Raw genomic sequence first — 20,864 nt, 5'->3', positions numbered from 1 at the left:
TTTGAGACGAGTCTAGCTCTGTTGCCCAGGCTGGAGTGTAGCTGCATGATCTCGGCTCACTGCAACCTCCACTTCCTGGGTTCAAGTGATTCTTGTGCCTCAACCTCCCAAGTAGCTGGGATTACAAGTGCCCGTCACTACGCCCAGCTAATTTTTGTATTTTTTTTTTTTTTTAGTAGAGATGGGGTTTCACTGTGTTGGTCAGGCTGGTCTCAAACTCCTGACCTCATGATCCACTCACCTCAGCCACTGCGCTCGGCCAGGATTAAGTACTATTCTCTAGGAGCACAGATAAACCCCCAGAGAACTAGCAAACCCTATGACAGCTGGACATGGACCAGAATTCCAAAGAGACTCCCAGTGGGATACTGGAGACAAGATATTTGCTTTACAACAGATTCTAAAAAAGAAAAAAAGCCTGGGTGCAGTGCCTCACGCCTGTAATCCCAGCACTTTGGGAGGCCGAGGCAGGCAGATCACCTGAGGCTGGGAGTTCGAGACCGGCCTGACCAACATGGGAAAACCTCATCTCTACTAAAAATACAAAAATTAGGCCGGGTGCGGTGGCTCAAGCCTGTAATCCCAGCACTTTGGGAGGCCAAGATGGGCGGATCACGAGGTCAGGAGACTGAGACATCCTGGCTAACACGGTGAAACCCCGTCTCTATTAAAAAATACAAAAAACTAGCTGGGTGAGGTGGCAGGTGCCTGTAGTCCCAGCTACTCGGGAGGCTGAGGCAGGAGAATGGCATAAACCCGGGAGGCGGAGCTTGCAATAAGCTGAGATCCGGCCACTGCACTCCAGCCTGGGCGATAGAGTGAGACTCTGTCTCAAAAAAAAAAACAAAACAAAAATTAGCTGGGCGTGGTGGTAATCCTACCTACTTGGGAGGCTGAGGCAGGAGAATTGCTTGAATCTAGGAGGCGGAGGCTGCGGTGGTGAGCTGAGATCGCACCATTGCATCCAGCCTGGGCAACAAGAGCAAAACTCTGTCTCAAAAAAAAAAAAAAAAAAGTCTGGGTGCGGTGGCTCATGCCTGTAATTGCAGCACTTTGGGAGGCCAAGGCGGGAGGATCACCTGAGGTCAGGAGTTAGAGACCAGCCTGGCTAATATGGTGAAACCCCATCTCTACTAAGAAATACAAAAAATAGCCGGGTATGGTGGAGCATACCTGTAGTCCCAGCTACTTGAGAGGGTGAGGCAGGAGAATCACTAGAACCTGGGAGGCGGAGGCTGCAGTGAGCTGAGATTGTGCCAGTGCACTCCAGCCTGGACGACAGAGTGAGACTCTGTCTCAAAACAACAACAACAAAAACCGTGGTGGTTCATGCCTGTAATTCCAGCATTTTGGAAGGCCGAGGAGGTCAGATTGCTTGAGCTCAGGAGTTTGTGACCAGGCTGGACAGGGCAAAACCCTGTCTCTACAAAAAAATACAAAAATCAGTGGTAGTGCACGCCTGTGGTTCCAGCTACTCGGGAGGCTGAGGCAGGAGGTTCACCTGAACCCGGCAGGTTGAGGCTGCAGTGAGCTGTCGTAGTGCCACTATGCTCCAGCCTGGGCCACAGAGCGAGACCCTGTCTCAAAACTTATATAAATAAAAATGAAAATAAGGCCAGGTGTGGTGGCTCATGCCTGTAATCCCAGCACTTTGGGAGGCCAAGACCAGCCTGGACAAAATGGTGAAACCCCATCTCTATTAAAAATACAAAATTAGCCAAGCATGGTGGTGTGTGCCTGTAATCCCAGCTACTCAAGAGGCTGAGGCAAGAGAATCACTTCAACCTAGGAGGCAGAGTTTGCAGTGAGCTGGGATCACACCACTGCACTCTAGCCTGGGCAACAGAATGAGACTCTGTCTCAAAAAATAAAATAAAAATAATGAAAATAAAGAGGGAGAGGAAATATACCCTGGCCTTCTAAGGGTACAATAACAGACACACAGAGTTCTACTCTTTGGGTATGCAGCCCCAGCCCTTAAGAGCTCACCTGAGGAGAACAGATGCTGATATGACAATCCAGTAAATCATATCGAACCTCCACTCCATCACTACTGCCCTGAAATAGGCTCTGTGGGGAGAAGTTATAAGGACTTTAATTCGTTTCTCCCACTGAAGCCTGTCACTTCCCCACCTCAAAGGACCCCAGATATCCACACACCAGAGGAAATGAAAAACGCTGGAGACCCTGGGTCTTCTGAAAATGGAGAACCCTGTTTGTGGCACTATCCACAGCCACTACCACATTTTCTTCGTGGCAACGAGTTGGGTGGCTGGGGGATGACTCCTTGAAGATCATTGTCATCACAGAAACATTTTTTTCTAGCTTCCGTCTCAACCTATAAAGGACAGGAGGGAGAGAACTGCAAAAAGCAGTCTCAGGGCTCTGCTGGTCTTTAACCCTTGTTCCTGTCATTTTCCCAACCTGACCTGTGTTCCTCAAGGGCTCTGGTGATATTGATGTTTGAGATGACATCCCCATACACCAGAAGGAAGTCAGAGCGCACCAAGGCCTTGGCATCAACATCACGGAGGACATCTCCCAGTGATCGATAGAGCTCTGATGTAATTATTCGAACCACATTGAGAGATGTAGGGCGGCACCACTTGGACTTCCTAAAGGAAGGGAAGGTGAGGGGAATGAATATATCAAGCATAAATATCATTTGAGCCTTCCCCATTTTTCACCCCCATCCAGCATTCACAGTCCTTCTCGATGGCTTTTTTGGGTTCTTGCCAGCGTCTTTAACTTCAAAGAGAATCATGAACTACAATGAATGCTTTCAGCATCCTGTGTCACCAGTCTTGTTTTATGGGTTAGGAAACATGGTTATTTCCCCTCCATACCTTGACCCCTTGTCCCTAAACATCAATTTGAACTCAAAATCCTGCTGAAGCCTAGGGTACACAAAGTACCCTGGGAACACACTTCATATCAGCTTTCCCCTTCTGCAATCCATGTAACATTTAGGAACTGTCTGATGGAGACCATGCTAATGTCCTAGTCTTTATTTCCTAGACTTCCATAAGTGATGCGATTCTTGATGTTTTCAAGATTTCAACAAACATGTAAGTGCTCACTACATGCTTGGGACTGAGTTAGGCAGTGGGAATACAAAGATGACAAGGAACTCATTTATATCCTTGAAGGTGAGAACAAACAAGATTTAGAAACTCTGTGGGAAAACAAAGATGTTATCGTTGTAACTTCCATACTGAAGCCATTAAATAAAAGCAAAGTCCACTGGGACAAAACTTTATAATGAGATTAAGAAAAAACCCAAGTTTATTCTTTAATCTTTGTCACAGAAAACCCAAGGCAGACAGATACAAAGTTTCAGCTGCTCACCTCCTGATAAGTGTAGAAAATACCCTTAGAACTTACAATGACATCTAAGTAGACACATTTTTCCCTTCTCACATTTCCCCTTAGTTACATTCATCCTGAAGAAACTGGAAAAAGATGGCGAAACATGGAAAGAAAAGAAGAAAAGTTGCAGGGCCTTACAGTAAATGTTCTTTGATCTGAGCAGCTTTCCAGCAACAAAAGACAAATGTTTCCTGTACACCTGTGGCAGTCAGGAATTCCAGAGTATAGTCAATTAATGCCACATTGGCCAGGGGCAAGAGGACCTGAAGGATAGAAGATGAAAAAAATTTGAGGTCTCGAATCCCTTTGGATACCCCACTGCAACAATTTTCACTCCTCTATTAATATTTCCAAATGGTGTAATTTTGCTGTATCTTTCCAATTCAAAGGTAAACAGGTTCCTGCCTTTGATGTTCATGTCATGTTCTAAGCCTGAGTCTGAAATGTCGCAATTTGGGGATGGTAAGTACAGACTCTATGTGCCTTGTATGAGACACAGAGCTGTGACAGAATGACAGTTCACCGCTGGCAAAGGATAATACTGGAAATCAATCATATTTCCATAAATTTAAGCATTGCTAAGGCCTTCTTCCCCATAAGATTTCCTTCCTTGATCCCTTTCTAAGTGTCAGAGGTTAACCATCTCCCATCACTTTTCAAAAATGAACAGCCATTAGGCTTTTTCGAGGGAATTAGAGAGGATTTTCTTAAATCCAATGCAGTTCCCTCTCTCTGAACTGAGGGCTGCTGAACGACCCAGCTGAGTTCAATACCCCATTGTCTAGACAACTCGGGGGCTGATGGCAATCAACCACTAAACCCATTTTGTCCTTTCGACAGATAGCACCGGCTATCATTAGAACCTGGAGGGGGAAAAAAAAAGTACACTGACTGAGATCTAGCCAGTTCTTTTTAAGGCGTATTACCGCCCTTTCAGAGGCAAAAGGTCGTTTCTTTTCACCTAAGCATCCGTCATCTGCAAGGTTAAAAGCAGCGCAGCCTCTTCTAGGGGCACTGAATCCCCGCCTGAAGGCTTCTCTCAAGCGCTGTTTCTACATTTAGCTCTCTTCATTCCTTTCAAACCTGAGGTGTACAGCATTACGAATGCCCAAATCTGCCGGCCACTAACTTGGTCAGCAGTCATCAGGGTTTAAAACAGTCCCTCTGCCTCCTTCCTAACCACGTAAACTCGGTTTTAGGATAACAGTACGGACACAAGTCCTTCAAAGGCATGCCGTAGTAGGTAGCCGAAAGGAGAACTTGCTCCAGCCCTGCCACACTTCCTGCCCTCTGGCTGCTCGCGTGCGCGGCGCTCACCCGAGGCTGGTCCTTGGAGATGGGGAAGAAGCGGCGATCGAAGCTATCGGCCACCAGAACTGCTTGTAGGGGCGGCGGCGGTTCCTCCTCCGCCCCTCTGGCTCCCCCGCCACCGCTGCCTCCTGGCCCCGCGCCGCTGCGCTTGTTGGCCCGACTAACCACCACACCAGGCGGCGCCACTACAGGGGCCGCCATCTTCTTCTCTCACGGCCACCACTTCCGCAAGGAAGCTGACACCGCACGCAATAAGGGACAAAAAGGATCCAGCACTTGAACTGCGATGAACTAATTAACGAAGGGGAGGAGACGAGAAGGGAGCAGTGCGCATGCGTCTTCCGCGGGCCCCCACAGGGTTCTGAGGTTGATCCCGGAGGCGCGAGGAGTGGGGACCGGTCGCGGTTATCCCGGCCCCTGGAGGCGCAGGGTAGGGGTGGGGTCCCATAGACGTCAGACTCGGTCTGCAAGTATCGTCGGCCTTCATTTGTCTGTGAACAGGCCGAGATTCTTGCAGCGTGATAGGATTTGTGGTCGCCACGAAGGGGCCAGCTCCATCCGGAGCCTGTAATCGTCCAGCAGTTTCCCCGCCCCGCGCATGTGAAATATGTAGCCCTCCGTATTCATTCTGGAAACTTCTGGGAACCCAGCGCCTTGGGGAGATGGAACCGAGCCAGATGTACCCCCGCTGAGGGAACTCAGAACCTGCATAAATAGAGAAGGTGGCGTATAGTAGGGAGACTAGTAATTCCATTGAGCGCTGATTTTGAGCTAGGCACGATACAAGCATTATCTCATTTAATTCGTCACATATCTCTGCAAAACATCTTATTCATTCGTTCAGCAAACATTTCTTGAACTCTCAGAAGGATGAAGGAAGTTTACTCATCTAGTAAGTGGAAGAACTGGTATTGGAACCCGATCTGTCAGACTGCAGAGTTCCACAATCTTGCTGCCAAGTTATGTGGGGATAACAATGACTGTTTTATGTCATCTATTCATTCTTCCAGCCTATCAGCCTCCTCTGTCTTAAGCAGAGTGGAGAGGGGGGTGAATCCAGGCACACCAGTAAGTTGTACTGGCATTAAGCAGTAAGCTTTCTGGGCAGAGGAAAGTGCGGGCGTAAAGGTCCAAGGCTTGAAAAAGCGCAGCAGCACCTTTTTCTCTTTGGGGAAAGAAGCGGTGGCTGCGGGGAATAAACCAACCCTGCAGAGGGGCGGGGCCGTGGGAAAGCGGTGGAAGGAGGCAGGAAGCCTGGGCGTCATTTGGGAGGCAAGGAGCTTTTCTGCAAGGCATCGCACCCTTTCTGCACGGGACCTGTCCAGGTTCCACGCCACAGGCTTCTGCAGTTCCTGCAAACTTCCCATCCCGCCCCGCGTTGCACGTCGGGATTTGGAGTTTGCGATGCTTAGAGTTGTTTCCACGTGGCGATTCCGACTTGACCCGTCGTGTTCCGGCGCTCACCTCGTGGAACCGAGGAGTCTGTCATTTCTTCCCTAGTTAGGGTGCTGAACGAAAACCGTTTGATTTATCCTGGAAAAGGAAAGTCTGAAGGCAATTAAGTAAAAGTTTTCAATTAAATGAATGCACGTTGTAGAAAAGGAATGTTCAACTGCCCTACAAATCCAGAGGTAGAAATGGGGGTCGGGGGGAGGAATTAAATAGGTCACACACACACACACACACACACACACTCTTGGGCGAGGGGTTATGGAAAGTAGGTCCGATTGCAGAATTTATTTTAAATGATTCCTGCAACCTTGGGAAGTTGGGAAGTGGTGAATCCGCTGCCGAAAAGCATTTGTGCTTATAGTAAATCCAGGTCTTAAAATTCTGTAGACTGGTAGCTATATGGATATAATTTTAATAGATGAGTTTCAGGAAGACTCTCTCAAACTTTTTTTTTTTTTAAGAAAAAAACTTACTTGAAATATATTGGAAACCACATATACATAATCTGTCTCACACACACTATATAAAGAAGTAAAATTTCCTTTCCCCACTTCTTTCATCTTATCCAATCTGTAGAGTCATAACCATTCTTAATAATTTGATGGATATTTGTTTCATTTCCTCCCTAAATTTGTATATCTAGAACTAGAGGTAGAGTGTATGCCTACGCACACACACCCATACATAGGTATTCAAACATAATATATGGATATCCACATGTATTCAAACACAGAATTATGTTTAGATAATTATGGTTATATGCTGGTATGCTAGAGCCAGACTGCCTGGCTTCCTTTCCAGACCCTAGATGGGTAACTTTGGGCAACTCAGCCTCTCTATGCCTGGACTTCTTCATCTTTGAAACGGGATAATAATAATACTTATCCCATACGGTTCTTGTGAGAATTAAATGAAATAATATATGAAAAGCCCTTAGAACAGGCATTGACACATTGTGAAGGTAACGTAGCTATTTTGATGGTTATGCATTTTGTCTGCAACTTGATTTTTATTTAACCTATGAGAGAATGTAGACAAACGTAGCCATTTTCAATGATTCCATAATATTCCACAGCATGAATATACCATTGTTTATCCAACCATTTCTCTCTTGAGAAACATTGCAGATTTTTTTTGCAGTTTCTATGATTACACATAATGCCACAATAAACATATTTCTACATATAGTCTTTATAAATTTGCATTTATTTCTTAGACTTTATTATTGAATTAGAGTAACTGGTTCAAATTGGATGTAATTCCCATGGCAGAGGGTACATTGTTGAACTCACTGGCAAGCCTGATGAGGCACTGGTGGAACTCATAGAGATATTGCTTAATTGCTCTCCTTGGACAATGTGTCATTTTGCACTTAAACCAGCAATGTATGAGAGTGACTGTTTCCCCATAGCCTCACCAACAGAGTATTCTGTCAATGGTTTCGACTTTCTGCCAATCTATAAAGGAAAATAAGTGTAGTTTTAATTTGCATTTATCTATTTCAGTGAGGTTGAACATTTTTTTCGTATATTTGGTCAACTGCCAGTTCTGGTTCTTTTTTTTTTTTTTTTTTTTTTTTTTTTTGAGACGGAGTCTCGCTCTGTGGCCCGGGCTGGAGTGCAGTGGCCGGATCTCAGCTCACTGCAAGCTCCGCCTCCAGGGTTCACGCCATTCTCCTGCCTCAGCCTCCCGAGTAGCTGGGACTACAGGCGCCCGCCACCTCGCCCGGCTAGTTTTTTTGTATTTTTTAGTAGAGACGGGGTTTCACCATGTTAGCCAGGATGGTCTCGATCTCCTGACCTCGTGATCCGCCCGCCTCGGCCTCCCAAAGTGCTGGGATTACAGGCTTGAGCCACCGCGCCCGGCCACGATTTTTGTATTTTTAATAAAGATGGAGTTTCGCCATGTTGGCCAGGCTGGTCTCAAACTCCTGACTTCAGGTGATCCACCTGCCTAGGCCTCTCAAAGTGCTGGGATTACAGACGTGCGCTACCACACCCAGCCTCTTTTTCTTTTCTTTTCTTTCTTTCTTTTTGCTTAGAAACAGGGTTGTGCTCTGTTGCCCAGGCTGGAATACAGTGGCACAATCATAGTTCACTGCAGCCTCAAACTTCTGGGCTCAAGCAGTCCTTCTTCCTCAGCCTCCAGAGTAGCTGGGAAAACAGGCACCTGCCACCACACCTAAGTTTTGTAGTTTTTGTAGAGATGGGGTCTTTCTGTGTTGCCCAGGCTAGTTCTGGTTCTTTCTCTGAATTTAGATTTCAAAATGAGTCTTGAATATGAAATCAGTTTAGAATATAAGCTCTGTAGGCTTTCTGTTTATTTTATTCACTACTATAGCCCAGATGTCTAGAAGAGTAACTGGTACAAGACAGGTGTTCACTAAATATTTGTTGAATGAATGACTGGTTGTTGCTAGTCAGTAACTGAGTATGTGATCAACTGTAGACAAAGTAATTCCTGACTCTCCCAAGGCTGAGGCTCTTTTTAAAAGATTATGATAAAAATACAACAGAACATAAAAGTTATCATCTTAACAATTTTTTAACCTTGGCATGGAAAATTGATTGAAGTTAGCCATTTTTAAGTATACAACTCTATAGTGTTACTCACGTTCACGTTGCTGTGCTACCATCACCACCATCCATCCGCAGACCTCTTTTCATTTTGTAAAACTGATATTCTTTTTTTTTTTTTTTTTTTTTTTGAGACGGAGTCTCACTCTGTCGCCCAGGCTGGAGTGCAGTGGCCGGATCTCAGCTCACTGCAAGCTCTGCCTCCCGGGTTCACGCCATTCTCCTGCCTCAGCCTCCCGAGTAGCTGGGACTACAGGTGCCCGCCACCTCGCCCGGCTAGTTTTTTTTTGTATTTTTTAGTAGAGATGGGGTTTCACCATGTTAGCCAGGATGGTCTCGATCTCCTGACCTCGTGATCCGCCCGTCTCGGCCTCCCAAAGTGCTGGGATTACAGGCTTGAGCCACCGCGCCCGGCCGTAAAACTGATATTCTGTACCCATTAAACACAATCCTCATTTCCTACTCAGCCCAGCTCCTGGCAGCCACCATGCCACTTTCTGTCTCTATGAATTTGACTGCTCTAGGTCCCTCATATAAGAGGACTCACATAGTATTTATTTTTTTTTGTATCTGCCTTATTTCACTTAGCATAATGTCTTCAAGATTCATCTATATTGTTGCATGTTTCAGAACTTCCTTCCTTTTAAGGGCTAAATGATAATCCACTGTAGATACCACATTTTATCCTTTTATCTGTCAATGGACACTTTGGTTGCTTCCACCTTTTGCTATTGCGGATAATGCCAATATGAACATGATTGTACAAATATCTGTTCCAGTCCCTGCTTTCACTGAAATAAATGGAACTACTGTATCATGTGGTAATTCTACATTTAATTTTTTGAGGAATTGCCATACTTTTTTTCGTTTTTCTTTTTGTTTGTTTGTTTTTGAGATGGAGTCTCACTCTGTCACCCATGCCGGAGTGCAGTGGCACGATCTCAGCTCACTACAACCTTCACCTCCTGGGTTCAAGCAATTTTCCTGCCTCAGCTTCCCTAGAAGCTGGGATTACTTGTGCACAACACCACGCCCAGTTAATTTTTGTATTTTTAGTACAGATGGCGGTTTCACCATTTTGGCCACGGTGGTCTCAAACTCCTGACCTCAGGTGATCCACCTGCCTTGGTTTCCCAAAGTGCTGGGATTACAAGCGTGAGCCACTGTGCCTGGCTCCCATTTTTTGAGACAGGGTCTTGCTCTCTTGCCTAGGTTGGAGTGCAGTGGCGCAGTTATGGCTCACTGTAGCCTCAAACTCCTGGACTCAAGCGATCCTCCTGCCTCAGCCTCCCATAGTGCTAGGATTACAGGCATGAGTCACCACACTCAGCTGCCATATATGTATTTTTTACAGCAGATGCACCATTTTACATTCCCACCTACAGTGAACAAGGGTTTCAATTTCTTCACATCCTTAGTAACACTCCTATTTTCTTTTCTTCTTCTTTTTTTTTTTTTTTTTTGAGACAGAGTCTTGTTCTGTTGGGCAGGCTGGAGTGCAATGGTGTGATCTCGGCTCACTGCAACCTCTGCCTCCCAGGTGTTTGGACGAACGGAGGCAAGATGGCGCATTTCTGGGTTCTTCATCACCGGCTTTTCCCGTGCGTGCGAAAATGCAGCTGACGCCTGGGAAGGTGCAGATGAATCAGGCATGCGCCAGGTGATGTCAATCCGAAGAGACCAAGATTTACCTGGTGGCACCTGCGGAGCGCCCCCCCCTCCCCCGACACGCCTGTGCCCCGCCTATTGCCCTTCCACTCCTAGAAAAGCCACTCCCGGCAGACACGCGGGGCGGGCTTCCTCAGCTCTTACCTTTGTCGGGACTGCATTAGGAACTCTGCCGGAGAGCTCTACCAGGTGACTCTCTCGGCCTCCTTTGCTGGAGGCCAACAGACTTCACCCCCATACCTTTTTCCCTGGAGCTAGATGACCAAAGAATAAATTTGCAGTTTTGCTTTTAGCCTTGCCTACTCGCTGGTTCTTTTGTGCTCTCTCTGGTGGTCTTAGAAAAACAAATCAGTTGGTGGCAAAACCCGGGAGGAGACCCCTCCTCAGGCCTCTAAGGGTTGAGGAACCTCCTCCTGCTCCCACGCCGCAGACGGACCGGGACCTGAGACCCGCTTCCCTCACTCTCACGGCCTCTCTGGGGTAAGTGCCCTTGTCTCCTCTTTACCTCCCTTGGCCAAAAATCCTGCGCAGGTCCGAGGCCTACTTTTGAGGCACCAAGTGGCTCGGGAGACCCGTTCGGGACGGAGACGTCCGTCGCCTGAAGGTAATCTCCACCTTGGCTCCAAGAGCTCCAGTCTGTCTCTGGTGATTTCAAAGGACGCTTTGAAGCCAGGCAGAGATCTCCAGTGTGTAAGTAAAGAGGAGACAAATGGGAAACCCCCAGTTCAAATTTCTAAAGAGCACCCCTTTAGGGTGCCTCCTAGCCAATTTAAAAACCTTACAGCGGTTAATTTTCCTTTCCACTGTGGCGTGGCCTCAATATAAACTAGATAATCAGTCTCAGTGGCCACCAAAGTGCACCCTAGACTGCAATGTTCTGATCGACCTCAGCAATTTCTGCCAGCAGCTAGGCAAGTGGTCTGAAATTAATTACATACAAGGCTTTTGGGCCTTACGCTCTCGTCCCGACTTGTGTAGCCGGTGTTCTTTGGCCCAGGTTATGCTGGCCAGGGACGCCAGCTCACAGGAACCTGAAAAAGAGGAGTCTTCATTCCTTTCTGTTTAGCTGGAGGACCTAGGGTTTCCTTCTGTTTCCGTACCCTCACCCCCGTCCTATATTCTTTCTTTTCCCCCCGTCCAGACTCCTCCTTCCTCCTTTTTATCTATTAGTAATCCACTCAGTCCCGTGCCTCTTTCAGGGCCCCCAATTGGCTGTCTTGAGTCCCCTGTCTCTGCTCATACCCGCTCTAAGTGCCTTGCTGATGCCCCCACTCTTGCCCCACACCCTCCTATAGTGTTAGCACCTTTGCGAGAGGTAGCTGGGGCAGAGGGGGTAATCAGAGTACATGTCCCTTTTTCATTGGCTGATCTTTCTAAAATTGAGAAGCGTTTAGGTGATTTCTTAGCTAATCCTACCATATACATAAAGGAATTTAGATACCTTTGTCAGGCCTATGACTTAACTTGGCATGACCTCCAGGTGATCCTAATTTCTACCCTAAACCCTGAGGAGCAGGAGCGCATCCTAGCGGCCGTCAGGCAGCACGCCAACCAACTACATTTAATTGACACCGCCATTCCACTAGGGGAGTAAGCAGTCCCCTCGGCAGACCCAGACTGGGACTACCAAGTAGGCCAGCCTGAGCGCCGTAGGCGAGACGTAATGGTCCAGTGTTTGTTGACTGGTATGCAAGCAGCCTCAAACAAAACTGTAAATTTTAATAAATTAAAAGATATTATTCAAAATCCAGAAGAAAATCCAGCAGCATTCTTAAATAGGCTGACTGAGGTTCTAACCCAATATACCTGGTTGGATCCGGCCTCCCCCACAGGGGCCACCATTTTGGCGTCTTATTTCATTTCTCAATTAGCTCCTGACAATTGTTTAAAAAAAAAAAAAAAACTTCAAAAGGCAGAGGATGGTCCTCAGACATTAATACAAGACCTAGTTAAATTAGCCTTTAAGGTTTGTAACTCCAGAGAGGAGATGGCTGAGGCACAGCGGCAGGCTTGCCTCGAACAGAGAATACAGCTCCTAGCAGCAGCTTTACAGCCCAGTCATAACCCCAGACCAGAGAGCACACACCCCGCAGACTCCAAGGCTACAAAAGGAGCCTGCTATAAGTGCGGCAAGGCAGGACACTATGCCAACAGGTGTCCACAAGGTCCCCGAGCCCCAACGCAGCCTTGCTATAAGTGCAAGGTGTCAGGACATTGGGCCAGTGAATGTCCTAACCCTCATCCACCAGCAACCCCCTGCCCTGCTTGCCAACAGGAAGGACACTGGAAGTTTGATTGCCCCACCCTGGGAACAGGTGCTATGTCTCAACGTGACTCCCTTTCCCAGGATCCTGGGAGCTCCTTCCAGGTCCTACATCTGGACGACGACAACTGAAGGTGCCGAGACTCGGGGACCCCCATCACCCTCGCCGAGCCGCGGGTAACTCTCCTGGTAGCGGGTAAGACAATTAATTTTTTTAATCGACAGCGGGGCTATTTATTCTGTTTTGCCGTCCTTCTCTGGACCTAGCCTTCCATTCAATATCTCTGTAGTAGGAATGGACGGAAAGCCATCCACTCTACGAAAAACTCCACTCCTTAATTGCTGCCTGGCCAACAACTACTTTGCGCACTTGTTCCTCATTATATTCTCATGTCCTACCCCCTTACTAGGCCGAGACATCTTAAGCACCTTACAGGCCTCCATATTCATTCCCACTAACTCATTTACTCCCCTTCAATCCCCTCACTACCTGTTGCTCATGCTTTGTGCAGGCGCATACGTTCCTCCTATGTCGCCCCCACTCCCCATCTTCCCTATTTCTGTACACCCTCAAGTGTAGGATACTTCCACCCCGGTCATAGCGGCCCACGACCTACCAGTTCTTGTCAAGCTCAAAGATCCCACTCGTTTCCCAAACCGCCCCCAATTCTCTCTCTCTCCGACACATCTACAAGGTTTAAAGCCAATTATCACGTGACTACTTAGCCAACATATTCTTGTCCGCACATATTTCCCCTGTAACACTCCAATACTTCCAGTTAAAAAGGCAGATGGAACGTATAGGTTAGTACAGGATCTTCGGCTAGTCAATGAAGCCACCCGTCCCACGCACCCTGTAGTTCCCAACCCTTACACCCTTCTGTCCCATATCCCCACCAATTCTACTTATCTTACTGTGCTAGATCTTAAGGATGCTTTCTTTACCATACCCCTACACACAGACTGCCAGTTCCTTTTTGCTTTCACATGGGAAGACCTAGATACACACACCTCTACTCAATTGACGTGGACAGTCCTCTCACAAGGGTTCCGGGATAGCCCCCATTTCTTTGGTCAGGCCTTAGCAAAAGACCTTGCCTCCTGTCCTTTCATTAATAGCAAAGTTCTGCAGTATGTAGATGATCTCCTAATTTGTAGCCCTATCAAACAAGACTCTCTTCTAGACACTGCAATTCTCCTTAACCATTTAGGCTCACTAGGTTATAGAGTATTAAGGCCCAAATTTCTTGCCAAACCGTCATATACTTAGGAATTGACATCACCCCAACAACCCGGTCACTAACTACCGACCGTATGGCCCTAATACGAAACCTTCTTCCCCCTCAAAATGCAAAGGAAATTCAATCCTTCTTAGGTTTAATAGGTTTCTTCAGACATTGGATTCCTAATTTTGGAATCTTAGCCAAACCTTTATACGCCGCAGTTAAAGAAACCCCATATGGGCCTTTGTCCAACGCCAAGTTAATCTCGACTCATTTTACCCGCTTAAAAGCTTGCCTTCTCTCACAACCCACTCTCTCACTGCCTGATTTCCAGCGTCCCTTCCAACTCTTTACAGATGAAAGGCAGAAAGTGGCAGTTGGTCTTTTAGCCCAGCCTGTTGGCAGCACCCACCGCCCTGTGGCCTATCTATCCAAACAACTAGACCCAACTGTACAAGGCTGGCAACCCTGTCTGCGTGCGTTAGCAGCGGCAGCCTGCCTGACCCAGGAAGCAAAAAAGCTCATTAGAGGCAGTAATCTAACAGTCCTCTCCACACACCGTCTTCAGGATCTCATCTCTCATAAAAGTATTAGCCACTTAACTCCATCTCAGCTCCAACTTTTCCATCTCTTATTCATAGAAGACCCCACTGTTACTTTAGAAGTTTGCTCCTCTCTAAATCCAGCCACTTTACTGCCAGACCCTCTTAAACCACCCCATACTAAACATTCTTGTCCTGAGGTCCTGGAGGCTTAACCCCCCAGCCACCTACACTTGCATGACCGGCCCCTTCAGAATGCACAACTAACCCTGTTTGTAGATGGCAGCTTCTTTATCAACCCTCAAGGAAACAGACAGGCAGAAGATACAGTAGTTACCTCCTCCACAGTTTTAGAGGCAAAACCCCTACCACAAGGGACCACATCACAGCAGGCAGAACTCACTGCACTAACCAAGGCACTCCTTCTATCAAAAGGAAAAACAGTAAACATATACACAGATTCTAAATATGCTTTCCTAATTGCACACACCCATTCAGTCATCTGGAAAGAGAGAGGGTTTTTAACCACCTGCGGTACCCCTATTATTAACAAAAACCAAATACTCAAACTACTAGATGCACTGTTGGCACCTTCCAAGGTAGCCATTATACATTGTAAAGGTCACCAAACTTCATCTAACCCGGTAGCAGCTGGCAACAATTTTGTTGACGCCACTGCCAAGTCAGCCGCCGGATTTTCCACCCCTAAGCCTCCTTCTGTCTGTTTTCTCTCCCCCCAGTATGCCCCTAATTACACTCAGGAAGAAAAGGCTAAGCTATTACAAAATCCAACAGCCAAACTAACTACAGATGACTGGATATATATTAATAACAAATTAGTTATTCCTGAAACACAATTCCATACCATTCTAACAGACATACATAATTCTTTACATATAGGACCCAAAGCCTTATACAATTTTCTAAATCCCCTCCTCCACTGTCCAACACTATAAAAACACTTACTTACAATCAATCAGCAGTGCTCTACCTGCCTAAAGGCAAATCCTCAAGGCGCATTGGTAATCCCCATCCCAGCCACCAACTCAGAGGACACCAATCAGGCGAAGATTGGCAAATTGATCTCATACATATGCCAAGACATAAAAAATTCAAATACCTCTTAACCCTTGTGGACACCTTTTCAGGGTGGATAGAGGCCTATCCTACCACAGGAGAAATCGCTAACATTGTTGCCTCTATACTCACTGAACATATTATCCCTAGGTTTGGCCTCTTGGTCACTCTTCAATCCGACAACGGTCTAGCATTCATCTCCAAGGTAGTTCAATAGGTGGCAGCCCTCCTACACATCACCTGGAAATTCCACATCCCTTATAGGCCTCAGTCTTCTGATTCAAGAAATCACTCGCGTCACCTTCAACCAAATGCTTCATCTGTACGTCCAAATACCAACCATAGGCCCCGACCTTAACGACGCCCCTTAACAGCAGGAAGTAGTCAGACAGACCACGGCGCGCCTTATCACTATTACCAATAAAAGGTTGGACTGTTTGGACGAACGGAAGCAAGATGGCGCATTTCCGGGTTCTTCATCACCGGCTTTTCTCACGCGCGCGAAAATGCAGCTGACGCCCGGGAAGGTGCAGATTAATCAGGCATGCGCCAGGTGATGTCAATCCGAAGAGACCGAGATTTACCTGGTGGCACCTGCGGAGCGCCCCCCCTCCCCCGACACGCCTGTGCCCCGCCTATTGCCCTTCCACTCCTAGAAAAGCCACTCCCGGCAGACGCGTGGGGCGGGCTTCCTCAGCTCCTACCTTTGTCGGGACTGCATTAGGAACTCTGCCCGAGAGCTTTACCAGGTGACTCTCTCGGCCTCCTTTGCTGGAGGCCAACAGACTTCATCTCCATACCTTTTTCCCTGGAGCCAGATGACCAAAGAATAAATTTGCAGTTTTGCTTTTAGCCTTGCCTACTCGCTGGTTCTTTTGTGCTTTCTCTGGTGGTCTTAGAAAAACAAATCACCAGGTTCAAGCGATTCTCCTCCCTTAGCCTACCGAGTAGCTGAGATTACAGGCACATGCCACCATGCCTGGCCAATTTTTCTATTTTTAGTAGAGGCAGCGTTTCACCATGTTGGCCAGGCTGGTCTCAAACTCCTAACCTCAAGTGGTCTGCCTGCTTCGGCCTCCCAACGTGGTGGGATTATAGGCGTGAGCCACTGCACCCGGCCTGTTTTCTTCTAACTTTAAGTGGCACTTTTCCCCTTCCAAAATTCTACTTATAAATATATTAAAATAATGGTAGGATATGTTCCTTTCAGGGTACCCTTGATATGTATACAAGAGCTGGCCTTTTCTAGGCACTGCTAAAGAGCCAGGGCTCTGGTGACAGGAAGCATTAAACTGGTGGAGCACCTTGAGGGTAAGTTTTGGGGTCTTTTGTGCTTTTCAACTGAGCTCATTTGTTGCTTAGTGGACCGAGCTTGTTCACTGCTATGAATGTCGTTTATTTTTCTAGTTACTTTGGGTCTGCAGTAGTAGTTAAGAGTTCTAAATATCATACGGGATAGCTGAGGTCTGTGTCCAAGGTTAGAAAGTGACAGAAGAAATACAATTCTGGACTGGACCCGTGGCTCATGCCTGTAATCCCAGCACTTTGAGAGGCCAAGGCGAGTGGGTTACCTGAGGTCAGGAGTTCGAGACCAGCCTGGCCAACATGGCAAAACCCCGTCTCTGCTTAAAAAAAAAAATAAAAAAAAAAAAAAATTAGCCGAGCATGGTGGTGTGCACCTGTAATTCCAGCTACTTGGGAGGCTGAGGCAGGAGAATCGCTTGAACCAGGGAGGTGGAGGTTGTGATGAGCTGATACCATGCCACTGTATTCCAGCCTGGGTGACAGAGCGAGACTGTTTCAAAAAAAAAAAAAAAAAAAAAAAAAAAAAGGGTGTGAGTTCTTCCCTGTTTTTGTTAGCATGTCCAGAGATACACGTAGTGTCCAGGGTATAACAATTTTTTTTGTCTTCTAGGCTGAGGTTTGAGGGAAACAAATGTCCTTTAAGTTTTATCCATAGTTGAGTTGAAACAGGTTGGGATTTTTCAAAACTTTACTCAAAATCCTAAGGGAAGAGAAGGGAGAAAAAATGAAAATAGTTATTAACAATGAATACGCTACTTTGGCTGGGCCCTGCCTGATGAGAGTGGCTTGTGGAGTTTGGCAACACCGCCCCCTAGAGGTCATTGCTGTGCTACGCTCCAACCTTCCAACAAATTAAGACTATTCAGATCACTGTTGATACAGAGCGTTCCAGGATTGAGAAGTGGGAGCCAGCCACGTCCATGATGTTCATGGAGGCTAGAAAAACCCTGTGGAAACAAATTTTACCTGGTTACACTGAGATCCAGACATGCACAGACCAGCCCTCTTGAAGAGAGCTTGAGCTTCCTGAATAGGGCTGGAATGGAGAGAGACAATGAAGTTCCTGAGACAGTATTGCCAGGAGAAAAAGGTGTGGCTGAATGGATCAGCCCAAACATCGGGGGCTTGAATCCAGAGGGAGGATGGGGTCTCGCTATGTTGCTCAGGCTGGTCTCAAACTCCTTAAGCAATCCTTCTGCCTCAACCTCCAGAAGTGCTGGGATTGCCAGTGTGAGCATCTGCACCTAGCCAACAATCATTTATTGTATATTGCACAGTAGCTAGAAGGGAAGGGTTGTAATGTTCCCAGTACAAAGAAAGATAGGGCCGGCCGCAGTGGCTCATGCCTGGAATCCCAGCACTTTGGGAGGCCGAGGCAGGTGGATCATCTGAAGTCAGGAGTTCGAGACCACCCTGGCCAACATGGTGAAACCCCGGCTCTACTAAAAATACCAATTGAAAGTCCTGCCTCCCGGGCTGAAGGAAGCTGCTTAGTTCCTGGCCCTCTCGAATGAATGGTCACCATAGATAAGGGTCACCAAGTGTCAAGAGTTCCTCTGTAGAAACTCTTTTCTAAACAGTTGATCAAGAGAAATAGCCAGTTTCCCCAATGCCTGGGCAGGAAGGAGTCCCTTAGTCTGGTAGGTCACAGGGTGGCAACACTGCGGCACTTATTGGTGGCAAAACACCAAAGACAACAACAACAGAAAATTAGAAACAGCCAGAGAGAAAATATATACAGTATTACCTAAAAGGGAACAAAAATAAGATTGACTTCACTACAGCAAAACTGGAAGCCAGGAGAAAATGGTGTAACACCTTCAAAGTGTTGAGATCAAGTAATGTCAACCTAGAATTGTCTTCCCAGAAGAATTATCTTTTTTAAAAAAAAATTTATTTTTAGACTGGGCACGACGGCTCACGCCTATAATCCCAGCACTTTGGGAGGCCGAGGCAGGTGGATCACCTGAGGTCAAGAGTTCGAGACCAGCCTGGCCAACATGGCGAAACCCGGTCTCTACTAAAAATACAAAAATTAGACAGGTACGGTGGCATGCACCTGTAATCCCTGCTACTTGGGAGGCTGAGGCAGGGGAATCACTTGAACCCGGGAGGTGGAGGTTGCAGTGACCCAAGATGGTGCTGCTGCACTCCAGCCTGGGTGAAAAAGCAAGTCTCCATCTCAAAAAACAAAACAAAACATTTATTTAAAAAAAATTTATTTCTTTTTTAACAGAGGCAGGGTCTCCCTATGTTGCCCAGGCTGGTGTTGAGCTCCTGGGTCAAGCGATCCTCCCACCTCGGCTTCCCGAAGTGCTGGGATTACAGGCATGAGCCATCATGCCCAGCTGAAAAATTACATTTCAAGAACAAGAGTAAAATAAATATATTTGCAGATAAACAAAAATAGGCAACTGATCATCAAAAGACCTTTACTGAAGGTGGGGGAGGGGGAGGAGGAGAAGCTGATTAAGTGGTACAAAAATACAGTTAGATAGAAAGAATATGTTCTCATATTTGATAGTACAGTAGGGAAATTATAGTTAATAATTTTACAAATTATTTATTTATTTATGTATATTTTAGACACAGAGTCTGGCTCTATTACCCAGGCTGGAGTGCAGTGGCATGATCATGGCTCACTGCAGACTTGAATTTCTGGGCTCAAGCAGTCTTTCTGCCTCAGCCTCCTGAGTAGCTAGGATTACAAACATGTGCCACCATACCCAGCTAATGTTTTAAATTTTTTGTAGAGATGGGGTCTCATATGTTGCTCAGGTTGGTCTCAAACTCCTGGCCTTAAGCAATCCTCCTGCCTCAGCTTCCAAAAGTGCTGGGATTGCCGATGTGAGCATCTGCACCTTGCCAACATTTATTGTATATTTCACAGTAGCTAGAAGAGAAGGGTTGTAATGTTCCCAACACAAAGACAGGGCTGGCTGCAGTGGCTCACGCCTGTAATCCCAGCATTTTGGGAGGTCGAGGCAGGTGGATCACCTAAAAATACAAAAAATTAGCCGGGTGCGGTGGCACATGCCTGTAATCCCAGCTACTCGGGACGCTGAGGCAGGAGAATTGCTTGAACCTGGGAGGCGGAGGTTGCAGAGAGCCAAGGTTGCACCATTGCACTCCAGCCTGGAAGCCTGGACAACAGAGCGAGACTCCGTCTCAAAAATATAAATAAATAATAAATGAATAAAAATTATATAAAATTAAAAATTCTGTAATACAGTCACATTTGCCACATTTCAAGTGCCTAATAACCATGTGTGGCTAGTGGCTACTATTTTGGACAATGCAGACATAGAATATTTCCACTATTGTGGAAAGTTGTATTAACAGCACTCTGTTCAAAGATGTACCTCAAGCCTAAGGAGAACAATTCCAGAACAAAGGTCTGAGATGCAAGGTGAAAGTTCTAGTAAATAAAATGCTAAGCATGTGAGTAAATATAAACAAACATTGACGATATAAAATAGTATTAATGTCTAAGTTGGGTGGCTAAAAAAAGAAAATGCTAAACTACTTATACATGTTAAGTCAGATGGAAGTGATTATAGTTAAAAACATTCTAAGATCTTTTTTATTATTCACATAAAGTCTAGGCCAAGAAATAAAATTCAGCAATATATTGTTTACAAGCAATACACTTAAAACATAAAGACTCAGGCTGGGCTCGGTGGCTCACCACCTGTAATCCCAGCACTTTGGGAAGCCGAGGCGGGTGGATTGCTAGAGGTCAGGAGTTTGAGACCAGCCTGGCCAACATGATGAATCCTCTACTAAAAATACAAAAATTAGCTGGGCTTGGTGTCACGTCCCTGTAATACCAGCTACTTGGGAGGCTGAGGCAGGAGAATCACTTAAACCCGGGAGGTGAATGTTGCAGTGAGCCAAGATTGTGCCACTGTACTCCCAGCTTGGGCGACAGAGTAAGAATCCATCTCAAAAAAAAAAGAAAGAAAAAAGAAAGAAAAAATAAACAATAGACAAATCTACTATTATAGTAAAACATTTTAAATATATCTCAGTAGTTGGTGGATAAAACAGATAAATGAATAAGGAAACAGAAGACTAG

At 46.3% G+C, this 20,864-nt stretch overlaps 1 protein-coding gene and 1 long non-coding RNA gene across 2 annotated transcripts in view; one reads left to right on the top strand and one right to left on the bottom strand.

Moving 5' to 3' along the window:
- Positions 1-5,380, bottom strand: part of EIF2B5 (eukaryotic translation initiation factor 2B subunit epsilon) — a 10,804-nt gene extending 5,424 nt beyond the window's left edge. The window contains exons 1-5 of the mRNA XM_017865929.1: positions 4,687-5,380; positions 3,508-3,632; positions 2,430-2,615; positions 2,161-2,338; positions 1,990-2,070 (exon numbers count right to left, since the gene is read on the bottom strand). Coding sequence (XP_017721418.1) covers positions 1,990-2,070; positions 2,161-2,338; positions 2,430-2,615; positions 3,508-3,632; positions 4,687-4,881 — 765 coding nt within the window. The 5' untranslated portion in view covers positions 4,882-5,380. The remainder of the gene's footprint in view (positions 1-1,989; positions 2,071-2,160; positions 2,339-2,429; positions 2,616-3,507; positions 3,633-4,686) is intronic.
- A 5,118-nt stretch (positions 5,381-10,498) lies between these two features.
- LOC108524701 (uncharacterized) lies at positions 10,499-15,933 on the top strand. The gene is made up of 3 exons (XR_001884107.1): positions 10,499-10,565; positions 12,724-12,835; positions 15,632-15,933. It is a non-coding gene; the product is annotated as an uncharacterized LOC108524701 (long non-coding RNA).
- The last annotated feature ends 4,931 nt before the right edge of the window (positions 15,934-20,864 follow it).

The sequence above is a fragment of the Rhinopithecus bieti genome, unplaced genomic scaffold (genome assembly GCF_001698545.2).
Source record: "Rhinopithecus bieti isolate Rb0 unplaced genomic scaffold, ASM169854v2 scaffold_2432, whole genome shotgun sequence".
NCBI lineage: Eukaryota > Metazoa > Chordata > Mammalia > Primates > Cercopithecidae > Rhinopithecus > Rhinopithecus bieti.
The sequence above is the reverse complement of the archived record's forward strand: the minus strand, read 5'-3'. Positions and strand labels throughout refer to the sequence as shown.